General features: G+C 42.3%; 1 protein-coding gene across 1 annotated transcript in view; it reads right to left on the reverse strand.

Moving 5' to 3' along the window:
* LOC144686467 (microtubule-associated protein 2-like) overlaps positions 1-26,532 on the reverse strand; it is a 355,161-nt gene that overhangs the window by 103,124 nt on the left and 225,505 nt on the right. The window contains exon 5 of the mRNA XM_078551724.1: positions 1,733-1,777. Coding sequence (XP_078407850.1) covers positions 1,733-1,777 — 45 coding nt within the window. The remainder of the gene's footprint in view (positions 1-1,732; positions 1,778-26,532) is intronic.

Below are 26,532 nucleotides of genomic sequence, written 5' to 3' on the forward strand. Positions count from 1 at the left end.
CTGTTGTGAAGAACATATCTTTTAATTTTCTGTTGGACTGTGGATTGGAATTCCAAGGCTGCAGTCACACAAATGTTGCAGTCCTGGAACAGAGTGTGCACTGAGAGACAAGGTGCTACTGGAAAGGAGTCCTGGACCAAGGGAGCTGCCTGACAACAGTGTTTTAACCCAAGTGACCAGGGTTTTGTGTGAAGAGCGCCCTGCTGCCCTAGCTGAATAGCTCCTAGCCAGAAAGGAATAAGACCTAAAACCTCTTTCTCCAGTGTGTGGGAAATTCCAGTAATTCCACAACAGAAAGTTTCTGGCCTTCAAAGAGAAAACATTTAAAATCTCCCTTCCTCATATTTCTATAACCTGTTCTTTCTCTGAAAACCCTTGTCAAGAGGCAAAGGGGAACATCACTGTTAGAGACATTGAAAAGCAAGTTCTCAGCCAATGAACTAAATACTGAAAGTGCTGGAAGAACAGCTTTTGTCATCAACAAGAACTGAAACGAATTTGGAAGACATCGATCAAAATCAACCCATTGCATCCTGTACTCCAGATTGGTACTATTGAGCTGTTTTTCCCACCCTTAAAATCTATGTTTTGTATGTCTTATGTAGTGTGTGTATGTAGGGATTTAAGGCGGCAGTAGAGTTGAAGTTATAGTGTTAGAAATTAGCAGTTAATATTTCTTCACTTTGCCACTAGTTAAAGACAATTTGTTCAATAAACAGTTATTTACTTATTAAGTTTACAAAGCTGGTGCTCGTATTCTGTTAACCCAAATTAAACAGTTAGGTAGAATTGGGGCAACCTGGTGGTTCAATCAAACTTTTCACATTTGTCACGGCTCAGGGATCAGTGGGGCTTGACATTACAGTGCACTATCCCCAGTGAGTCGTGACGTTATCCATAAACATGGGAAAACTAAGTTTCCGTGTGCCTGCTGTTATCACCCAGCATGACCTCACCACCATCTTTCATGCCCAACATCAAGTCATCAGTAAGCCTGAATTTCCTTCAACTGAACATAGAAAAGGTCGATAACAGTCAATTTGGCTTCAGCCAAATTCTACAGACTATTGATAAAAGCAAAAAACTGCAGATGCTGGAAATCCAAAACAAAAACAAAAACATCTGGAAAAACTCAGCAGGTCTGGCAGCATCTGCGGAGAGGAACTTCTCCGCAGATGCTGCCAGACCTGCTGAGTTTTTCCAGGTATTTTTGTTTTTGTGTAGACTATTGACTTGGAATCCATCCTGGCTGCTCTCTGAAGCTGAAGTAACTAGTGCATAACCTCAACATCCTAAGTGACCCCAAGTTGAACATCATGCTTCATGTATCTTATCCATTATAAAGGTTTCTTTACTTCTGTCTCAGTAAAATCATCTGTCTTCATTTTAACCTCACCTAGACTGCTCCAAAGACTCTCAGCTTTACTTGATTATATCCAGACTCAATTCTTCCAACTTCTTCCTTGATAGCCTTCTCAGATTTGCCCTTCAGACAGTCCACTCATGCAAATCTCTGCCCGTCAAATTGCCTCCAATGTATATTAAAAACATCAATTCTATACATTCTATTTCATGCAAAACAAAAATAGTGCCTGTTCTAAAGCCAACAACAATACATTAGTTAATGACTTCTGGATGTAGCATTGAAACAACCTGAATCCGATATTTTTTTAAATTTGAGCAATGTATCAATGTTTTTGATAATGAACATAATGCAAGCCAGATATCTTACCTTCTGGTGCAGGAACAGGTTTAATGTCACAACTTCTTCCAGATGCTGCAAGAAAAAATTGGAAAGAAGACAAAGGAAAAAGGTTGTGTTTAAGGCACACGGACATCACCCTGAGAACAAAATTAAATGCTACACACTCAATCCAGATTTTAAGAATTTCTCTTTTAGTTTGGTAAAAGGCAAGAGATCCGCCTTGCAAAATACAAAAAGTTCTGGGGCATACCTTACAACACTGTTGCAATAAACAATTACAATTAAAATGGTGCCCTTTCCATAAGAGCACGTTGTTTTCTGATTATTATGGTTACCATTTTATTAGTAAGACAATTGGATGCAAAGATCATAACACATACCTACATGTATTGCTAGACAAATCAAGGGAACTAGCTAATCTTTTACAGGTGAGCATTGCCATCGAAGATTTGATAGTATCATAAGCAAAGATAGGCAAGTAGTATCCCAGTTTATCTTGTTAGAACCAAGTATATAGCATATATAATGTATGTATGTTGGCATTTCGCTACCAGGAATCCTATGGATTACCTAAAGTACCCACCCAACACTAGGCTAGTTTCCAGTGTGATTTTAATGTCAGCTTCTATCCTTTCATTCCCCATTTCATTTGTTGAACCTGGATGCAAAAAAAAAAAACATTTTATTCCTGGTCAGCCTTGGTAAGTCGTGTTTATTGAATTCTTAGATGAAAACCTTCATGTTGATGCCACAATGGGGGAATTATAGAGTCTTTGGTCTATGCATTCTTGCATTCAGAATAATCATCTGTATTTATCTTTCTTTATCTTGACTAGAACATCTCTCTCCTATTTGTGGTATTCTGTACCGGTAACTGGTGAACAACAATGTCCTATGGGTTATTATTAGAAACTACCACAGCACCATGTTACCCAGTGTTACTCCATCAGTTTTACTTCATCATTCCAGGCATACAACACTACAAAGATTACAGCTTTCAACAACTATTCTGCTTACCCTGTGCTGGAGGTGGCACATGCTGATTGACTTACAGAAGTCAAGTCTACATGCTTTAACAGAAACAAAAATGTAATGGTGCTGTGGTAGTTTCTAATAATAACCCATAGGTCGATGTTGTTCACCAGTTACTGATACAGAATACCACAAATAGGAAAAAGATGTTCTAGTCAAGTTAAAGAAAGATAAATACAGATGATTATTCTGAATTCAAGAATGATGATAGACCAAAGACTCTATGATTCCCCCATTGTGGTATCCAATTATTCTTTAAATAATGTGAAGGTTTTCATCTAAGAATTCAATAAACACAACGACTTACCAAGGCTGACCAGGAATAAAATATCTTTTTTGCATCCAGGTTCAATGAGTAAAATCTCAACTAATTTCTTACAAAGACATAATTTGACTTAAAAATACAGCAGCAAAATTTAAAACTGATAATTTCCTTAAAAAACTTTCAGAATTGGAGGCAGTAACCATCTAATAATAAGCAGGAAGTTCACATCAGGTGAAACAAAAGCTATTAGTGTAGACAGGTTTGTTTTCTTATCCACCTTTGCATTTTTATTACGGGGCGGAATCGTCCCCGATTTGCACGAAGCATGGTAGCGGGCGTGAAAAACAACATTTTGCCCACCGGCCGCAATGGTGGGTTTTTGCGCCATATCGTCTACTTCCTGCCTCATTAATTATGCAGCCACAGGAAATACACCGTCTCGCTGGCGATCGGCCTCTGAATCAGCCGTCACGCCATCACCTCACCGTTTCCTCACTCCAGGTGCCATATCTAAACTGCAGCCATGCAGTTCAATAAACACGACTTACCAAGGCACACAGTTCTCAATGCTTGCAGCCTCTGACTGCTCCAGTGGAAGCCAAGAAGGGTTCAGTGACCCGTCACCGCAATGCCTTTTGGAGGCCACTATGTTGTCCTCCACCCTAGCTCTGGTCGCAGGAGGTCCAGCAATATCAACACTCTGGCTCGGGAGGCGGTGGCAGTGCTGGTCAGAGCCAATGCTGCACAGGGGTTGGCCATCCAGGGCAGAAAGAAGATGAATGATGTAATCCGTGCTGCCAAGGTAAGGCAACCATCTCATCACTCTAAACTCTCACACTCACAAGCCCAACACACATTCACTGGCAGCTCACTCACTGCCAGCTCAAGGGACATCACCACGCTCTCACACACACCCTCATATCTCTATCTGGCCTCATCTGGAGACAGCCTCACATCTTGAGGCCACTTACATAGATCAACATGGGATATACACGCCATGGGCTATCCTCCTTCTCCAGTAGAGACCTCACCCTGCAGCCTCTTCCCTTGCCTGAGGCCATTTCTTCCCCTTCCCCAAGCAAGCCCTAGTTGCTGAAAAGTCACCCCTGCCTTATGGCTGGTCTGGTAGGTAGTGACCTACCCGTGAGCCCCCCTAAAAGTGATGTGGTGCTGCCAGCAAAGGCTGGCACGAATAACCACAAATGCTGCCGGAGCAAGGTAGGCAAACAAACCTCGAAGTCCTAAGGAAAGTGCAGCTCGCCAGGTGCACATCACTTATGTACAGTTGTCAAGCACACTGGCACGCAATCACGCTGACGTGCCCAGATGATCCAGTGTGGAGGAATGATTCCGGCGAGCAGGGCTTATAATGAGATGATAAAGCATTGAAATTAGGATCCTGATATGCAGCGGCGGGAAACACGGCCCACCAGTGAAGGATGGAGCGGACAGTCGCAAACTGGTCTCAGGGTGGCATAAAACCGATTTTTGACCATCTCACCATATTGTCTACTCATACCCGCCATGATGCCCACCGCCAACAGGACCAGGCAATTCTGCCCATTATCATATTTCCATGAATCCAGTAATACCTTTTACCATAAATATAAGGAATATTATATGAAGGAACTATAGTGGCTGTCAGCCACTGCATTGAATAAAACCACAATCTTGAAGGTTACAGCAAAAGACGAGACTTAGGGTTTGTTTATGAAAGGTTGGCCCAAATAAGAATTTACAAACAGGACAAAAAGAAATGTAATTCACAAAATGCACCTGATAGCAACCAACTTAATGAAGATTTTCTGAAATAAATTTGATTTATTTATAACTTTGTTTTACAAGTACAAATGTCTTCTTTTGGAGAAATGTTCAGTTTTGCTGAGAAGAATTCTTATGCTGCACCTAAAAAAAAACACTTAAGAGAATTTGTGAAATACCATGTATTAATCCAATTGTCTAATCATCTGTAAAGTATGTGATATCAAAAAGCAGCCCCCATCTCTCTTTCACTGTCAGGTTTCCTGAGCTTCTCCTGAAGCAAGTGCAGCAGCAGTTAAATTTAAATCAGCCTCCAAGATGCGAAATAAGTGTCCCACCTCTCCAAAAAAGGGGCATTTGCACACCATGCTACCTGCCACCATTAAAAACATCAGCAGGTGCATATATGTTGGACTGAGATCATGCTGTGTGCTTTTTAGGGTTAACTACCTTGTCTCCTTACCTCACCCCACCCAACAAGGGGGTGGGTGGAGGTGGGTTGGCTAATATTGAGGCTACTGCTTGACTTCAGTGTCTACCAGTATGTGTGTGCTTGACTGTTTTCCAAATAAATTAAAGGAAAAAGTAGGGGACATGTCAAAGGCTTTATTCAGGAAATTTAAGAATTTAATTTTAAAACTGAAAGAAAAAATGAAATTAAGGGCAGAATCTTCTGCTCTCACTGGTGGAGAGTTTGGAGGTGGGGAGGTCATGTAATTAGGCGGGATGATGGTGTACCAGAAACCTGCCGCTTTCCTACCTCTGCCAGAATTTAGTTCTGGGCGGGAAGGTCCATGGTCCACCTTCCTGCCTCACTATCTATTGAGGCTCTTAAATGGCTAGTTAATGACCACCTAAGGGGCTCATCCTGCCACCACTAGTATTAACCCAGAGGTGGAGGGGCTTGTCACCTAATACCATGCAGCCAGCTTGTCACTTCCTGAGGAAGGTGAGGGAGGAACGTTAATGGCCCTTGCTCAAGGGGCTGGACATTAGGAAGGGGAGTCGACTGAGAGCCATGCCCCTGTCCTTGCTGCCAACTGCCCTGCAACCCTCTGCCCACGACCCCCATTTTGTGAAACTTTGCCCCCTCCTGCTGCACCCCCTACCCCGCTTCCCTTCTCTCCCACAACATTACTTACCTGTGGTCTGCGTTGCACTGCAATCCTGGGACTCCAGTGCCTGTCCTTCTGGCAGCAATCACAATGCTCATACCCCTCCCACTGGCCCTGCTGAGCACAAGCTTCTGGCCTTTGATTGGCCAGCAGCTCGAAGTGGGCGAGACTTCCAGCCCCAGGATTTTGATTCTAGGGGAGGGCCTGCCACTGGCCTTGCCAATGTCTGATTGGCTTGTGGTTCAGCAAGCCTTCTGAAAAGAGGCAGTGTGGGTTTCTCACCAGCTCTCAAGTAAAGATTCTGCCCTAAGAGTGGGAGACTTAGTGAGAAAGCAAGGAATTCAAATATTACTAAACAACTGTATGTTTATATTCTGATCTGGGGGGTAAAGTAGATATAGGCCCAGATTTTCATGTAGTTGAGCATTTGGAGGCCTTTAAAAATGGCAGGTGAAACTCCATTCTAGGATTCCCTGCCCCATTCCCATTTCAAGCTATTTCTGCCAACCTGGAATAAGGGAGCAAATAGCAAGCCTACAGGCAGCACTCCTGACTTATCCAATTTCATTGTTGCGTTGGGCATTTCAAACAGTCCCTCCACTAATTTTAATGGCGCCAGGGTTGTTTTGTTAGTAAATGTAATTCAATGCACATAGGGGAGTGGTGAAGCATGGGGTGCCCTAGCCTTGGGAAAACTAAAAAGAAACAGCCATTCAATATTCCCCTTGAAAAACATTGCCCCTCAACCTTCTCATAAAGCTGTCAATCACACACAGCCATTCATAGTATCAATGCCAAAAAGCTTTAATCCACTTCACCACTTAATCTTATGTAAACAAGCAAACAGGTATCGAAAAAACTTTTCAAAGAAAGATTGGGTTATTGCAAGGTAATAAAGATGTCTATTAAACACAACTAGCATTCCCTACAAGGTTATCAACATTACCCAGGGGCTAAGTCCATTAGCCATTCTTGGATATCAGCCAAGCATTTATAATGATATAATTTGGCAAAAAAAACTGGTCACAGAATCACAGAACTGTTACAGTGCAGGAAACCATTTAGCCCATCATGTCTGCACTGGCTCTCTGAATGAGCAATTCATAGTGCCGCTCTGCTGCCTTCTCCCTGTAACCCTGTACATTCTTCCTTTTCAGATGACAGTTTAAGTCCCTTTTGCATGCTTCGATTGAATCTGCCTCCACCGCATTCTCAGACAGTGCATTCCAGACATTAACCATTTGCTGCATGAAAAAGTTGTTTCTTATATTACTTTTGCTTCTTTTGCAAATTACTTTAAATCTGTGCCCTCTCATTCTCGATCCTTTTACAAATGGGAACAGTTTTTCCCTACTTCGTCCAGACCCCTCATGAATTTGAATACCTCAACAAATCTCCTCTTAGCCCTCTTAGCCTTCTTTTCTCCAATGTAAACAATTTTAACTTCTCAAATCTATCTTCATAACTGAAGTTCCTCATCCCTGGAACCATTCTCATAATCTTTTCTGCACTTTTTGCAATGCCTTCACATCCTTCCTAAAGTACAGCACCCAAGCCTGGATGCAATACCCCAGCTGAGGCCGAACTAGTGACTTACACAAGTTCAAAATGACCTCCTTGCTCTTGTACTCTATTCCCCCTATTAATAAAGCCTAAGAAACTGTATGCTTTATTAACTGCACTCTGAACTTGTTCTACTGCTATCAACGACTTGTGCACATATACACCTAGGTCCCTTTGCTCCAGCACCTGCTTTACAGTTTCATCTTTTATGTTGTCTCTCCATGTTCTTCCTGACAAAAGGAATCACTTCACATTTCCCCACATTGAACTTCTTCTGCCCCCTTTCTGCTCACTCCACCAACTTATCTATGTCCTTTTGAATTTCCAGACTGCCCATTTCACAGTTCACAATACTTCCAAGTTTCATATCAATTGCAAATTTTGAAATTCTGCCCTATATGCCAAGGTTAAGGTCAATAAAATACATCAGGAAAATCAAGGGTCCCAACACTGACCGCTGGGAAACTCCACTACAAACCTTCCTCCAACCCAAAAACCATCAATTAGCCGCTATGTTTCCTTTCACTCAGCCAATTTCGTATCCATGTTGTTACTGTCCCTTTCATTCCATGAGCTATAACTTTGCTCACAAGTCTGTTGTGTGGCACTGAACCAAATGCCTTTTGGAAGTCCTTGTATACCACATCAACAGCATTGCCCTCATCAACCTCCCTGTTACCTCTTCAAAAAACTCCAGCAAGTTAGTGAAACATGATTTTCCCTCAAGGCATCTCGCTGGCTTTCCTTGATTAATCTGCATTTGTCCATGTGGCTATTAGTTTTGCCCTGAATTATTGTTTCTAGAAATTACCCCACCACTGAAGTTAAACTGACTGGCCTGTAGCTGCTGGGCTCATCTCTACACCCTTTCTTGAACAACGTTTGCAACTTTGCAGTCATCTGGCATTATCCGTAAGTAGAAGGAAGATTGGAAAATTTTGGCCAGTGCCTTTGCAATTTCTACTCTCGCTTCCCTCAGTAGACTACACTGAGCAATGTAATTGCACCTTTTTTGTTCCTTAGTTGTAGCCAAATAGATTCTGTCCTTGACCCTTCTGGGATATCCTCTTTCTTCTACACTGCACACAACTTTGGTGCCCACCTCCTTGACAGAAATCTGGCCCACAGATTGGAATCTTCAACCCTATTTATCCAACTCTTTATTTACTAAAGGAATATAGAATTTAGTTATATTTCAGAAACAAATTTAAAACTGGGATTCCATAACTACAGCAATCTCTTATAAACCATTGCTGTCAGACCTAGATCCTCTCCCCAGTGCTGACAGACCCTGGGAATACATTAATGAACTAAAAACCTTAATTCTACCTCCTGCTCCCTAACTCGTAAGCCAGCCAAGCCTCGAGGTTGACCTTTCCACAGTGCTAGCAAACCAAAGGAGGCCCCATACTGCTAAGCTTCAAAACCCTATTGTAGTGCTACTAAATCCCAGCACATACACACCCACATCCTAAACTGATAGGATTTCAACTGTAGACACTATTCTAAATTGTTTTCTCGCTTATGTGACATGCACTGATTAATTATTTAGGTGGCTGTGGTGCTTTATCATCTGACCAAATACAAACTTTTCATAAATCCCTTCAGAGGAAAAATGCACTGCAGCTCCCCCCAACTTGCTGTGATCAATAATACAGGAGATTTGCTAATTCAGTTAAAAAAAAAGATACACATAATCTGTGCCTTTTGCTCCAAAACGTGCTATACTTCATTTAATTGAACAGTTACCTGAAATAATTCTTTCTCCAACGACAAGGTCATGAAAGTGCAGGGTTAATAGCAGGAAACATTTTTAAACCTACGGCTAACAGGTTCAATAGGCTCATAACTTTACAAATGTCTGTGGAAAGCTACAACATGGTACCCCTGATGGAAGGAAGTGGTCAACAAAATGACATCCATTCATAAATTATGCTGGATTTTTAGAACATCTGAAGTACATTACTGGTCCACCCTCAGATCACCTTCAGATGAAATTGATTGGCTGACATAGTGAATTGCTACAGGTGCAACAGATAATTGTTCTAAATAACTTTAACCAGCTTTTGCAAATTGTACAATTGTGACTACATTATTGTAAAGGCTTCTTACTTTAGAATGCTTTAACCAAGGACAAAGTCACACAAGTCAGCATCTAGAACAATTAACACAGATACCAAATGTTATGTTATTCTTTGTCTTCATTGAAGAAAATACTATAATTATGTTAGTTTGCATCTCTGAATCTCCTTTTACATCATTTAAAGCTAAGTTAATACTAAAGGAAGCTGATTAATTTTTTTGGAACTTAAATTGAGACAGAAAATGCAACAAGTAGCTATAAGAAAACTAATACTAATAAACTGTGCATGCTGGCAAACCTAAAAGAATTTCTCTGGCAACCAGGGTTTCTGTACACACTTATTTTAAGATCTGAGGCAGCTACTATGAAGCTATCGTTAGCTTGCTTTTTGTACAAAATCAAATGTCACAATTAAGTCCTCTGAAACATTAGGTCTCAATTTGTCTCTCATATGTCAATTTTGTCCTGACATTGAACTGCAACCATTAGAGCCATTTTTGTTTTGTGGACTACAACTTGTGGGAAATTTCTAGAATTTTGGCCATCTTAGATTCCTTCTATGACAGCTTCACTACACGGACAAAAGTTAAACTTCCGAAGGGCAGTTACTCTGCACTGGGAACCATCTGAAACTCCGACTTAAATCGGAGACTTTGGATGATTCCAACTCTCTTAGCGGAATAATTGCTCAGGAAAAGTTAGAAGGACTAAAACCACTTCTAATTCCTCGGCAACTATGGTATTGACTCTCCTCACTGCTCAACTACCCCCCCAACAACAGCCCCTGACTACCTCTCAACTCCCCTGATCCCCAATTACCCTCCCACTGCCCTCCCCCAAGCTACACCCCCCGACTTCCAGCCAGACCATCCCACCCTATTATCATCCTAACCCCAAACTACCCACTCACACTGACCTACCCTAACACCCACCACCCCCATCCCCCGAACCATCCTACCCACTTACATTACAATTTTACCTTCTCCTTGGCTTCTCGAAGTGGCTAGGATCTTTAAACTTAGCTGGTTTATGACACCTAGTGTTTCACTTCCCCAACGATGCTGCCCTGCAACAGAAGGCCTCAGGAACCAGGTACACTGCATATTTATCACTGGGCCTGGGTGGAAAAGAACAGGCGAGCAATGTGCAGCTCCCGACTAAGTTAAGTGAAAAATATCAATCTAACTGTGATTGCCACTCCTCGGAAGTTCTGAATCAATCTAACAGATTTGTCTCCATTCTAGTTAGTTTCCTTCTTAGAATGCAAGTGAATTTTGTGACATGCGGCCAAATATTAACTCTTAGTATAATTGCAATAGTTCTGTGCCAAAATGAATATTTAACAAGTGGAATTTCAGTCTGTTAGAAACAGTGTCAATTAAACTGGATATTTCCCTAAATTTATCTCACTCGACACAAAATTATACTTCTCTCTATGTATTAACACTTCTGTGTATTAACACTACATGTATGTAACAAAACCATCTGTGCAAATGTTATGGACGGTGTAACAAGTATTTGGCACACAAGGCACTTACTTTCATTTTACTATGGGCTATATTTATAGCTCTATTCTTTTATTTAAGAGGGAATTTGATAAATATTTGAAGAAAAATATTCAAGGGTGTGTAAGGAGATGGGATTAGAGTAGATAGCTATCAACTACATCTAATAAAGGGTGAGTCATGATGGATCACATGGCTTGCTTCCATGTTGAAATGTTTGATTTATTTTCATCGTCTGCAAGAATTCTGAATTTAACGTATGGTACATTTTCTACACACAAAATGTATCAGCAATGTTCATCTAAACAAAGCATTAAATCATCGAGAACATAGCTTTATTTTTAAAAAATTGGCTGAAGAATGATTGTTTTTCAGGACAAGTGGGCAATACACACTTGAAGTGATTAAAGCTTAAAAAATGAAGATTTTTTTTTAAAGAACAGACAATATATGCTAGACTAAATTACCTTGTACTATAGATATTAAATCAAAAGGATTATTTTCCTGAAAGTCATGGGAAATTTAAAAAAATCTAGCATGTTTCCATACATTCTAAAAATATCCTTGCAGCAATGGCACAATAAAGCATCAATTTGAGCATGCAGCTCAGTACAAAGCAGAAAAACATATTTTACTTACATTGCACAATACAGCTAAAATGCAGTGAATGAAGAGAAATCAACAGCTGTACTGGCAGATGTAGCAGCTGATGAAAGTCACACGGATGCCACTGTAATGGATGATCTCAATAAAGGCAGAGTCTGGGTTGCTTTGTACATACAATAACCTGAATATTAATGAGTCTATCCAAGTATGCGTTCTTCCTCTTTGCCCTACTGTAGCTGTGCCAAGAATTTGCAATGTATGCAGCATGCTGTAGCCATGGCAACACCAAGACAGAGCTGAATAAAAATATTGCAGTACCAAGTGAGCTAGGGCTGTAACAAATAGTTTCCTTATTCTCAATTAGTAAATTTGCATTGATTGTTTATCGAATCCTTCTGCACAGGAGGAGATCATTAGGTCCATTGTTCTGGTATCAGCTCTTTGTTTGAGCTATCCAGTTTATCTCAGTCTTTCCTGATAGCCCTGCAACTTTTTTCTTTTCAATTATTTATCCAATTCCCTATTCTAAGTGGCTATCTAATCTTCTGCCACTAACCTTTCAGTCAGCGCATTCCAGATCATAGTATATTTATGTCCATACATCATTAGGCCATTCTTTCAGCCACAGATGAAAATCCAGCTACAGAATGAAGTTTGTCCTGGTCAAGTATTCTTCTTAATTATCCACTGTGATAATCAGACCAGATCTTATTTCTCCTTTCAATTTTTCTGATTTGTATGGTCTACATCCAACTCAAGGGAGGGTGAAATTATCTGTACCATGAATTTCTTCAGCACTGCTTCAAATCCTGGCAACAGCTTGCATTTATATAGCGCTTATGAGGTATGAAAATGTTGCAAGACACCTCCAAGGAGCATAAAGTAGATTTTAAGGAATGCCTCAAAGGAGGTGGGGACAGAGGAAGAGAGGTTTAACGAGGAAATTTCAGAGCTTAGGAACCAGAACACTGAAGGCAAGGATGCCAGTGGTAGAGCGAAGAAAACTGGTGATGCAGAAGAGGTCAGAATCAGGGAAGCACATAGATCTCGAAGGTTTGTAGAGCTGCAGGAAGTTACAGGAATAGACAGGTGAGACTATGGAGTGACGTGAAAACAAAATCAGAACTGAAACTGGTAAGTACATCTACATAGCAGAGTCATTGGCTGTGAGTTTGCAACAGTTCAGGGGTAAAGTTTACCCTTGCACATTCATATTTTGATAAATCCATTAACATCCCACTCACTTACCAATAAAGCCAAATGGAATAAACTCACTTTCAGTATTGCAGTAAATGCAGGACTTGTGTTCCCAGATCCAGTGAACATCATGCGGAATGGTCAGAAATTGCCAAATTAACAAACCTTCAATGGCAATCTTAACATACAAAGAAACATCTCAAAATGCATTAGCCCCATGCAGAGGAGACAGTAGGACATATCTTCAAGATTTGAAGCCACAGAGGAAGATTAGGAAACTTGAATTGAACTACATAATTCCAGTGGTTTAGATTTAGGCAACATTTTGACATTAATACAATGCTTTACATTTGTTGCCAATTAACAGCTGGGAAGAGTGTCCTGCAGTCAGCACCACGTTGAAGCAGTTTGGGAAGAGTGTCCTGCAGTCAGCATCACGGTGAAGCAGTCTGGGAAGAATGTCCTGCAGTCAGTTCTTGTTGAAAATAACAAAAGTGACATCACAAGACAGCGGCAGAGAGATCAGGCCAGCGCGAGTGAGGGGAAGCTTTACAAAGTGACGTCAGCACAAAGGTGAGCGCTGACTAGTGAGTAGGGGGTAAGTGTTTTTCTCCAGTTTTACTCCAGTTTAAAATAGCTAAGGAAAGGTAAGGGTTCTAGTTTTTATTTAAAGGACATAAATAATTTAACCTTTTTTTAACTGTATTTAACTTAAAGTAAGGGTTTTTTTTTCAACTAGAGGCTCGGCAGGGCAGCTCAGTCCTGTGTTATGTACCACCTGCAACATGTGGGAAGTCCTAGACACTCCTTGCGCTCTGACCGACCACATGTGTAGGAAGTGCCATCAGCTGCAGCTACTTGAGCTCCAAGTTTTGGAGCTTGAGCGGCAGCTGGAGGCACTGAGGTGCATCCGCGAGGCTGAGAGTTTCGTGGATAGCACGTTTTTAGACGTGGTCACCCCACAGCTTACAGAAGTGCAGACAGGGAGGGAATGGGTGACCAGTTAGAAGAAAGATGTCAGGCAGGTAGTCAGGAGATCCCCAGGGTGCATCTCGCTCGAGAACCGTTTATCTATGTTGGAAAATGGTGAGAGTGACGGTTCCTCTGGGGAGTGCAGCCATGCTCATGGCATTGTGAGTGGCAATAGTGGTAGGAGACTCAATAATAAGGGGAACGGACAGGCATTTCTGCGGCCATAGATGTGACTCCAGGATGGTATGTTGCCTCCCTGGTGCCAGGGTCAAGGATGTCACTGAACGGCTGCAGGGCATTCTAAAGGGGGAGGAAAAACAGACAGAGATCATGGTACATTTTGGTATCAACGACATAGGTAGAAATAGGGATGAGGTCCCGCAAGCAGAATTTAGGGAGCTAGGAAACAGATTAAAAACAGGACCTCAAAAGGTGGTAATCTCTGGATTACTTCTGGTGCCACGCACTAGTGAGTATAGCAATAGGAGGTTAGTCCAGATGAATGTGTGGCTGGAGAGATGGTGCAGGAGGGAGGGCTTTAGATTTCTGGGACATTAGGACCGTTTCTGGGGGTGGTGGGACCTGTATGAGGCGGGTGGGTGGCACCTGAACCGGAATGGGACCAACATCTTTGCGGGGGGGTTTGCTAGTGCTGTTGGGGAGGGTGTAAACTAACTTGGCAGGGGGATGGGATCCTGAGAGGAGGTTCAGCAGGGGGAGATGCAAAGCCAAAATTTAGAAGGGAGAGCAAGTGATTCTGGAAGGCATTGAAATTATAGGCCAGTTAAGGTACAAGGGAGTTTGGCAAGGTTGGATGGTATTTATTTTAATGCAAGGAGTCTGACATTAAGGCAGATGAGTTGAGGACACAAATTAACACATGGAAGTATGATGTTATTGCTGTCACAGAGACATGGTTGAAAGAGGGGCAGGATTGGCAGCTCAATATTCCAGGATATAGTGTCTTCATACGAGACAGGGAAGGAGGTAAAAGAGGAGGGGGTATCGCATGATTGATCAAGGAATCAATCACAGCAGTAAGGAGGGATGACATCTTAGAAGGCTCCTCAAATGAAGCCATATGGGCAGAAATTAAAAACAAAAAAGGAGCAATCACATTACTGGGAGTGTACTATAGGCCCCCGAACAGACAGAGCGAAATAGAAGAGCAGGTATGTAGGCACATTTCAAAGAAGTGTAAAAATAATAGGGTAGTAATAGTGGGGGGGATTTCAACTTCCTCAACATTAACTGGGTTAATCATAGTGTGATAGGTTTAGAGAGAGCGGAATTCTTAAAATGCATCCGGGGAGCTTTTTAAGCCAGTATGTAGAAGGTCCTACAAAAGACAAAAGGCCCTGGACTTAATTTTAGGGAATGAAGCCGGGCAAGTGGTAGAGGTATCAATGGGGGAGCATTTTGCAGGTAGCGAACATAACTCCGTTAGATTCAAGATTGTTATGGAAAAGGACAAGGATGGGCCAGAAATCAGAGTTCAAAATTGGGGGATGGCCAATTTTAATAAGATCAGATATGATTTAGCCCGAGTGGATTGGGAGCAGCTACTTTTAGGTAAATCTACGTCAGAGCAGTGGGACTCATTCAAAAACGAAATAGAGAAAGTACAGGGCCAACATATTCCAGTAAAGGCAAAGGGTGGGACCAACAAATCCAGGGAACCCTGGATGTCGAGGGATATACGGGATTGGATAAAGAGAAAAAGGGAAACTTATGGCAGATACCGAGGGTTCAAAACAACGGAAGCCCTAGAGTATAGGGGGGAAACTTAATAAGTAAATTAGGAGAGCAAAAAGCGTGCATGAAAAAACATTGGCAGGTAAAATAAAGGAAAATCCAAAGTTATTTTACAAGTACATTAAGAGTAAGAGGATAACTAGGGAAAGATTAGGGCCCATTAAGGACCATAAGGTCCAAATCCACAAAGTGTGGAGCCGGGAGACGTAGGTAGGGTCCTAAATGAATACTTTGTGTCAGTGTTCACAAGTGAGAGGGATGACGTGGGTATGGAAATCAGGCAGAAGGACTGTGATATAATTAGAGATGTTAACATAGAAAGGGAGGCGGTTCTATTTGGTCTGGCAGACTTAAAAGTAGATAAATCTCCAGGCCCGGATGAAATGTATCCCAGGCTGTTGAGTGAGGCAAGGGGGGAGATAGCAGGGCGCTGGCAATAATTTTCAATACATCTCTGGCCACAGAAGAGGTGCCAGAGGATTGGAGGATAGCCAATGTGGTACTGTTATTCAAGAAGGGAGGAAGGGATAAACCAAGGAACTACAGGCCAGTCAGTCTAACCTCAGTGGTGGGAAAACTATTGTAAGCAATTTTGAGGGACAGAATTAATCTACAATTGGAGAGGCAGGGATTAATCAAGGACAGTCAGCATGGTTTTGTTAAGGGGAGATCATGTCTGACCAATTTGATTGAATTTTTCAAAGAGGTGAACAGGTGTGTAGTGAGGGCAATGCATTTGACGTAGTCTACTTGGACTTCAGCAAGGCTTTTGATAAGGTCCTGCATGGGAGACTGATAACGAAGGGAAGAGCCCATGGGATCCAAGACAATTTGGTTAACTGGATACAGAATTGGCTGAGTGGCAGCAGGCAGAGGGTGATGGTTGAGGGGTGTTTTGTGACTGGATGCCTGTGTCCAGTGGGGTTCCACAGGGATCAGTGTTGGGTCCCTTGCTGTTTGTGGTATATATAAATGATTTAGACTTGAATGTAGGAGGGTTGATCTGCAAGTTCGCGGAAGACACGAAAATTGGTGGGGTGGTAAACAGTGAAGAGGATAGCCTTAGATTACAGGAGGATATAGACGGGCTGGTCAGGTGGGCTGATCAGTGGCAAATGGAATTTAATCCAGATAAGTGTGAGGTGATGCACTTGGGAAGGACAAACAAGGCATGGGAATACACGATGAATGGTAGGACCCTGGGAATTACAGAGGATCAGAGGGACCTTGGTGTGCATGTCCACCACCAGCAGGACAGGTAGATAAGGTGGTTAAGAAGGCATGTGATCCATGCCTTTATTAGGCGAGCCATAGAATATAAGAGCAGGGAGGTTATGCTGGAACTGTATAAAACACTGGTTAGGCCACAGCTAGAATATTGCGTGCAGTTCTGGGATCTGCATTACAGGAAGGATATGATTGCACCAGAGAGTACAGAGGAGATTTACTGGGATGTTGCCTGGGCTGCAGAGTTTTAGTTATGAGGAGAGATTGGATAGACTGGGGTTATTTTCCCTGGAGCAGAGGAGATTGAGGGGGGACATGATTGAAGTGTATAAAATTATGAGGGACATAGATAGGGTAGACAGGAAGGAACTTTTCCCCTTGGTGGAGGGATCAATAACCAGGGGGCATAGATTTAAGATAAGGGGCAGGAAATTTAGAGGGGATGTGAGGAACATTTGTTTCACCCAGAGGGTGGTGGGAATCTGGAACTCACTGCCCGAAAGGGTGGTAGAGGCAGTGACCCTCATAACATCTAAGAAGTATTTGGATGTGCACTTGCGATGCTATGGCATTCAAGGCTATGGGCCTAATGCTGGAAAACGGGATTAACATAGTTAGGTACTTACAAAAAACTACTGCGGATGCTGCAAATCCAAAACAAAAACAGAATTACCTGGAAAAACTCAGCAGGTCTGGCAGCATCAGCGGAGAAGAGTTGACGTTTCGAGTCCTCATGACCCTTCAGCAGAACTGAGTATAGTTGGGAGAGGGGTGAAATATAAGCTGGTTTAAGGGGGGGGGGGGGGTTGGGGGAGAGAAGTTGAGGGGTGGTGTGGTTGTAGGGACTTGCTTGTCCCTACAACCACCCCCCCACCCCCGCCCACCTTAAACCAGCTTATATTTCACCCCTCTCCTAACTATACTCAGTTCTACTGAAGCGTCATGAGGACTCGAAACGTCAACTCTTTTCTTCTCCGACGATGCTGCCAGACCTGCTGAGTTTTTCCAGGTAATTCTGTTTTTGTTATAGTTAGGTACTTGTTTGACCGGCGCAGACTCGATAGGCCGAAGGGCCTTTTTCTGTGCTGTAGACCTCTATGACTCTATAACACATGGAAAAATATATTTTTTGTCACACATGGAATTATAATTACCATCTGATGCATGTTTGCCCTTACAAAATTAATGTATGGCACTCAGTCGCAATGAAAGACTTGTGAAGGATTATATTTACATCTGGCGTATAGCAAAAATCCTGAGTTTTTTTTAAACTTATATATAAAACGCCTCAACACATTTCAAAGCACTTCACAAAACAAGCTACTTTTTAAAATTTAGCAAATGTTGAACAGATAGCTGAAAAAAAATATATCTTTCAGGAACAATACAAATTTGCTGCTGGAAAGTAGATATGGTACTAGCACATGAATGCCTCTTTGCCAAAAGTAGCATCCAAACATGCCCAAAAAGTATGATTTTGTAAAATGTGCAAATTGCTCCCCTTTTCTTTATATAGACAGCACTAAATTAAAAATTATGCCTGTACTAATCCAGACCTAAATGTAATCTGCTATAGGTTTAACACAAGAATCTTCACACACCAACATAGAACTCAACGCCATTATTTTGATGGGAATGAGGACAGGAAGGAGGCTAATCAGTGGCAGCCCATTGTCATAACTGAAAACAGTGACCCAAGAGAAACATAGAGACTCATTAAAACAGATGAGGCAACAACAACTTGTATGTTTACAGCACCCTTATCATAATAGAACATCCCAAGATCTTTCACAGGAACATTGTAACATAAAATTTGATAGAGTAAAAAAAATAGGGAAAATTACCAAAAAGATAGGAGCGTCTTAAAGGGAAAAAAAACAGGCAGAGGGGTGGAGGGGTTGAAGGAGGGAATTCCAAAGCTTTAGGCCTTGGCAGCTGAAGGCATGGGCAATAATAGTGGAATGATTAAAATCAGGGATGTTCAAGAGGCCGGAGTGACAGTAGAACAGATATCACAGATGGCTGTGCGGTTGCAGGAGATTTCAGAAATAGGGAACGCGAAGCCATGAAGGGATTAGAAAACAAGGATGTTGTTTAATGGGGAGCCAGTATAAATCAGTGAGTACAGGTATGATGGGTAAACAGTAACTGGTGTGAGTTAGGAGACAGACAGCAGAGTTTTGCCTGCTCTCAAGTTCACAGAGGTTAGAACTGACCAGGATTGCACTGGAGTAATCAAGTAGAAGACTCACTAAAAAAGATATGCCAAATGGGTAGAAGGATAAGGAAGTATCATCTTATTCAGAGGTTGTTGCCATCAGGATTCTTGAGGCTGCATGAGGCAACCAGATCAAACCAACTGATGGAATATGCAGATGGCTATTTTAACTATCTTAGTTCATGCTACTCAGTAGTCCATATCTGCTAGATATTGCCAACCAACATCAGTGACTGCTGATACAAGAAGGCTTCAAAACAAAGACTGCAAGCATGATGCAGATGAATAGGCTTTCAAGCGTAACGGAAGTGACACCAGAAGCCAGAATCCGGAAGTTCTGCCCCTGAACCCTACACCCACTATTTCACAGGGTGAGATGAATGGAGGCGGTTGTACTTTGCACATCCGTGGTTCAGGGAGACAGCTGAACATGTTAAAGTGCAGCTGCCTTCAGTCAAATCCTATTTAGGCTAGTGGGCTGTCCGAAACATGATTTAAGCACTTTAGACCAATCAGGAGAAAGTCTAAAGTTAGGAGAGTTCTTTGGACTGGCAGGGTACCAGGGACACCTTTGGGAGAGATAAGGTGCCCTTTGGGAGAGGTACATTGCCCTATAGGAATGTTAGGTTGTCATGGAGGGCATGAAGGGCCATAAGGAGATAGTAGAGGGGCATGAGGAGGCATAGGTGGGGCATGGGGAGTGTGTGGGAGGTGAGGGCCAGAGGGCTATTTTTGTGTTATTGTTTTTTTTGCAGCTGGGACAAAGTGCCAGATCACCAAAGCCGGCTTTACGCCCACCTCCGCACCTGGCAGCCCCTGTGCTGCCTCAGAACTATTTCCAGGGACAGTTTTTCAGGAGTTAGGTTCGCGGAGCCAGGAATTTTCCCGACTCTGCAGACCTGACCAGGGAGTGAAAACTCAGGCCTGTGTTTCCATTTTTCTGCTTTCTGCTTGCATACTTTCTGCTTGCATACTAACTAAAATAGCACAATAAGATAATTGAACCAAATTTGGTTCAATTAGAAACTAGATATTTTTCAGGAGAAACCCTAAATGGGCCTAACAGTAGCAATTTCTGGCTATTTGTTTTCAACAAATAGGACTTGGACAGAATGCCTTACGTGCCTTAATTAAACGCTTGCTTGAAAGGTTCTACTTTCTCCAGGAAGCTCATTGTTGGGCTTCTTTGTTGGGCTTCTATCCACAGACAAGAGGTGATTTAAATGCAGGATGCATAGTTGTTCTGCACAGATTCCAAATGACCCACTGGCCCATTCATTTACAATGTCTGATCTTTCAGGAGACATAAGCAACTTGGCATTGATAAATTTATTTTACTCCTAATGGCATTTAAAAGGAGGCTGTAAGTAACAACATAAATACCAGAAGTCAATCAGGAAATAGCAGCAATATGAAGAAGTATTAGCAATTTCTACTCCGGGAACAAGAGCAAATCTATATTTCTACTTAAAGCAAGAATTCCTTCAGGTTGGGTTGTGTACATATGCTGTTTATTTTTATAATAACATGCATACACGAGTTCAACCAGCTCCAAGTGACCTTCTTCATACTCGGTTTCTTATAGATAAGGCAACTTACAAAACAACGAAGCATCACCTTAGCTCATGGTCTACTTTGAGATGGACTAAAGTAGTACACGGGCTTAAAATGTGGAAATGTGGCCCACATCAACAGGGTGTTGCACTCCCGCTCCCAATAACGTGTTAGCAAATTTGCAGCTGGAGGCAATCAGTTCACTCAATAGAGTGGCTGACACCACTGAGCATGAAGGTATAAGGGTAGCAGATTCAAATTTGTAACAAGGGGCAGAAATACAAGATAGGAATGTGGGCTTGAGAGTGAGCAAGAGCTGGGGTGGGGTGGGGTGGGGTGGGGAGGGGAGGGGAGCTTGCTCTGATCCTAAAATTCTTATGTTATCAGTCAAGCTTCTCAATAAGCAATCAGCCTGGAATCAGGAAGTATTGAAGCAGCCTGATGTTCCCATGGCTAGCATTGAACATAGTTGCAATTTAGATCTTGTATAGCTTTCCACTTTTGGGTTACAGTGCTTCAAGCTAAAATTGGAAGCATTTGGCACCTTGGTGCAAGTTACAGCAATATCATTTGTTGTACGCCTCCTGAGAACAGTGTATTTCTTGGTAGAAGTACATAAGGACATAAGAAATAGTAGTAGGCCATTTGGCCCCTGAAGCCTGCACCGCCATTCAATAAGATCATGGCTGATCTGACCCAGGTCTCAACTCCTCTTTCGTGCCAGCTCCTCAGCCCTCAACTCCCTGATATTTAAAAAATTTAGCTATCTCCTCTTTAAATACTTTCAGTGATCTAGCCTCCACAAATCTCTGGGGTAGAGAATTCCAGACATTCACTACCCTCGGAGAGAAGAAATTCCTTCACATCTTAGTTTTAAATGAGTGCTCCCTTATTCAGTAACTATGTCCCCTAGTTCAAGATTCCCCCATTGATGGAAACATCTTCTCAACATCTACCCTGTCAAGCCCCCTCAGAATCTTGAACGTTTCAATAAGATCACCCCTCATTCTTCTAAACTCTAATAAATAAAGGCCTAATCTGTTTAGCCCTTCTTGATAAGTCAACCCCTTCATCCCAGGAATCAGCCTAGAGAATCTCTTTGGAACTGCCTCCAATGCCAGTATATCCTTTCTTAAATATGGGGACCAAAACTGTACACAGTACTCCAGGTGTGGCCTCACCAACACCCTGTACAGTTGTAATAAGACTTCCCTATATTCAAACTCTAACCCTCTTGCAATATAGGCCAAAATCCATTTGCATTCTTAATTACTTGCTGCACCTGCTTGCTAACTTCGTGTTTCATGCACAAGAACACCTAAATCTCTCTGTGCTGCACTATTTTGGAGTCTCTCTCCATTTAAATAATAGTCTGCTTTTTGATTCTTCTTATCAAAGTGCATGACCTCTCACTATCCTACATTAAACTCCATCTGCCAAGTTTTTGCTCACTCACTCAAGCTATCTATATCCCCTTGCAGATTCCTTATGTCCTCATCACAACATGCTCTCCCACATCTTTTTGTATCGTCAGGAAATTTGGATACATTACACTCTGCCCCCTCCTCCAAGTCATTAATATAGATAGTAAATAATTGATGCCCTAAGGACTGATCCCTGAGACACTCCACTAGTTACATCTTTCCAGCCTGAAAAAGACCCACGAATTCCGACTCTGTCTTGTGTGCGTTGACTAATCCTCAATCCATGCTAGTACATTAACCCCAATACCATGAGCTCTTATCTTGTGCAATGACCTTTTATGTGGAACTTTATCAAATGCCTTCTGGAAATCCAAACACACATCATCTACCAGCTCCCCTTTTTCAACTCTGCTTGTTATAGCCTCAAAGACCTTTAGCAAATTTGTCAAACATGATTTCCCTTTCACAAAACCATGTTGACTCTGTTTGATTGCATTAAGCTTTTCTAAATGTCCTATTTCTTCCTTAATATTGCACTCTAGCATTTTCCCAACTACAGATGTTAGGCTGGTTGGCTGGCTGGCCTATAATTTCCTGCTTTTTGTCTCCCTCTCTTCTTGAAGAGGCGTCATATTAGCGGTTTTCCAATCCACTGGGACCCTCGGTGAGTTCTGGAATATTTCGACCAATGCCTCCACTATCTCTGCAGCCATTCCTTTAAAACCCTTGGCAGGCCATCAGGTCCTGGCGACTTGTCTATCTTTAGTCCTATTAGCTTGTCAAATACTTTGTCCCTCGTGATAGAGACTGTAACAAGATCTTTCCTCCCATTAGCCCCTTGCTTATCTGATGTCTTTGGAATGTTTATAGTGTCCTCCACTGTGAAGACCGATGCAAAATATTGGTTTAAATTATCTGCCATTTCCCTGTTCCCCATTATCAATTCTGCAGCCGCATCTTTCAAGAGTCCCACGCTCACTTTAGCCACTCTCTTTCTTTTTACATACCCTTAGAAGCTTTTGCTGTTTGTTTTTATACTTCTTGTCAATTTACTTTCATAATCAATTTTTTCCCTCTTTATTAGCTTTTTAGTCACCTGTTGCTGGTTCCTAAAAAATTCCCAATCCTCTGGCCTACCACTGGTTTTCATCAATTTGTAGGTCTTAGTTTTTGATTGGATACTCTCCTTGACCGCCTTTGTTAACCACAAGGTGGTTCATCCTTTTCATTGAGTCCTTCTTTTTGACTAGGATAGATTTTTGCTGAGCATAATGAAATATCTGCTTAAATGTCTGCCACTGCTCATCCACTGACCTTCACCTTAGTCTATTTTCCCAGCCCGCTTTAGACAACTCTTTCTTCATGCCTCTGTAATTGCCCTTATTTAAGTTGAGGACACTGGTTTGAGACCTGGGTTGCTCGCCCTCAAACGGAATTTGAAATTCTACCATGTTGTGATCGCTATCCCCTATAAGATCCTTAACTATGATATCTCTTGTTAATCCCACCTCATTACACCTTACTAGATCTAAAATAGCCTATTCCCAGGTAGGTCCTGCAATGTATTGCTGTAAGAAACAATCCCTGATGCACTCTACAAATTTGTCTTCCATGTTATCCCTGCCAATCTGATTTGTCCAGTCAATATGCAGATTAAAACCACCCATGACAATTATAGCACCCTTCTCACACACCTCCATTATTTCCTGATTCACACTTTGTCCTACAGTGAGGCAACTCTTCGGGCACCTATAGACGATTCCCACCCATGGCTTCTTCTCCTTGCTACTCCTTATTTCCACCCAAACTGATTCCACATCATGATCTATTGTACCTATATCACTATTCACCACCTCACTGATACCTTCCTCTATCAACAAAGCTACCCCACCTCCTTTTCCTTTTTTGCCTATTTTTCCGGAATGTCGAATATCCTTGAATGTTGAGTTCCTAGTCGTAGTCACCCTGCAACCACGTCTCTGCAATAGCCATCAAGTCATATTCATTTATTTCTATCTGCGCTATCAACTCATCTATTTTGTTACAAATGCTGGATGCATTCAGATAAAGAGCCTTAAGCTTTGACTTTTTACCACTATTACTTATTCTGGTTCTGATTTCAGCTGCACTTTTCTGCTTATATTTTCTGCCCCTTCCTGTCGCACTTTATCGTTCGCCTCTTCACTACCCTGCACCTCTGCTCTCTCATTCCTTTTTGAGTTTTTAAACTTCCCTTCAATTGAACCCTCCCACACCCACCCCTCCACCCCCAACCAGCCCACTAATTAGTTTAAAGTCCTATCTACAACCCTAGTTATGCGATTCGCCAGGACATTGGTCCCAGCATGGTTCAAATGAAACCCTGTCCCAACGGAACAGCTCTCTCCTTCCCCAGTACTGGTGCCAGTGCCCCATGAATTGGAACCTATTTCTCCCACACCAATCTTTGAGCCACGCAGTTACCTCTCTAATCTTATTTACCCTACGCCAATTTGCACGTGGCTCAGGTAGTAATCCGGAGATTATTACCTTTGTGGTTCTGCTTTTTAATTTAGCCCCGAGCTGCATGTAGTCCCTCAGCAGAACCTCCTTCCTAGTCCTACCTATGTCGTTGGTACCTACGTGGACCACGACAACTGAATCTTTCCCCTCCCAATCTAACTTCCTCTCCAGCACAGAAGAGCTGTCCTTAACCTTGGCACCAGGGAGGCAACACAGCCTTCGGGACCCTGCCTTGTTGCAGAGAATACTATATATTCCCCTAACTATGCTATCCCCTATTACTACTACATTTCTCTTTTCTCCCCCATCTTGAATGGCTGTCTGTACCATGGTGCTATGGTCAGTTCGCTCATCCTCCCTGCAGTCTGTGCCCTCGTCTATGCTGGGAGCAAGAACCTTATACCTATTGGACAAGGCCACTGGCTGGGGCTCCTCCAATGCTAAATTCTGGATCCCCATACCTGCCTCACTCGCAGTCACACCCTCCTGTCCCTGACCACGATCCAAATTTGATGTCATTAATCTAAGGGGTGTGACTGTCGCCTGAAACACAGTGTCCAGGTAACTCTCCCCCTCCCTGATGTGTCGCAGTGTCTGCAGCTTGACTTCAGCTCCTCAACTCTAAGCTGAAGTTCCTTGAGCAGCCAACACTTGCTGCAGATGTGGTCACCGTGGATTGCACTGGCATCCACCAGTTCCCACATACTACAGCTGCAACACATCACCTGCCCAGCTATCTCTATTCTATTTAATTAATTTGGATGTTAAATGTTTTAAGAAGTGAATTTTTTAACTGTACTCTTCAGCTGTAATAACACCTCCTGATTTAAACCACTTAGCCAGTCAAGAGAGACATGGAAGAGATACCCACCAATCACCTACTTGTTCTCCTCTGACGTCACACTTCGGCTCTGACAGATAGAAACAAGTCGAAGGGGCTCTCTGCTGCCGGTTTTTATCTCCCGCTGCCGCTGCCCTTCTCACGCAGGTCTGCTCTCCGTGAAGAAGTGCTCAGCTAGTAATGCAGAGGTTGCCCAAGAGCCAGCAAATAAACTTCTGTGATGGGCCCTGGATTATGAGCTATGCCCCATGAGCTAACTAAAAACCTAACAGGTCACTTTACTTGTAGTTACTACAAGCTGTCAATGTCATTCTGGGTGTAAGGTGATTTAAGAAAAGATAATGAAAGAAGCAGTTGGAACTGTTACAACAGAAGTGGAACCCTCAACATCTTAGATTTTTAGTACAAGAACAAACAAAACAACCAAAAGAAAATCACATGTTGGGAAAGTGTACCAGTAGCCAATGTATAACAAGGTTGAAATTCAAATTTATGACTATACCGTGCTTGTGATAAAGTATATGGAAAAGGTAGTCATTTCAATGGTGTTTGTGGGGTAGGCAGCAGTAGATAGGGAAATAACACAATCCATACTTTGTTGGATGCAGATATAATCCATTTATAGAATTACCCAGTAAAGGTAATCCAGCTCAATTAATCATGGCATGTGCAGATATCTAGGAATTTAAGTCTGTCACCGAGTGCTCCACCATAGACTGCACTGTGAATCCCTGCCCCCTGCCCCACACCCCCACCAGAGCCAGCAGTCATTGAAAGCAATGAGAACTTCCCCTTTTCTGCTCTCAAGTCACTCTTTGAAACTCTGCAACAAAGTTACACCTTGTTCAATCAGATGTAGCTGGGTTTTTAAATGGTGATATGGGTAGAAATTTATCTCAGGCTGTTGTGTATGGGCGTTATCGGATCAGCTGCCCTTTATACACAGCATCTGATATTTAATTCCATTGACATTATGGAATTCAATGTCCATTTTCTGCCACTGCCTGAGATGAATTTCATCCCCAGAGTCTTTTCTTATACCCTTTCCAATAAAAAAACATGTTGAACTGTGAAAGGCATGGGTGGCCTGTGTTTTTATGATCGTACTTGGATTTTTACACTTTCTTATAAAGTGGGTAGCAAGGGATAGAGGAGAGAAAGAAAATAATTTTACAATTAAAACTGTAAAACGAGAGGTAACAAAAGA

This window comes from Cetorhinus maximus, chromosome 11 (assembly GCF_964194155.1).
Source record: "Cetorhinus maximus chromosome 11, sCetMax3.hap1.1, whole genome shotgun sequence".
In the NCBI taxonomy this organism is placed as follows: Eukaryota; Metazoa; Chordata; class Chondrichthyes; order Lamniformes; family Cetorhinidae; genus Cetorhinus; species Cetorhinus maximus.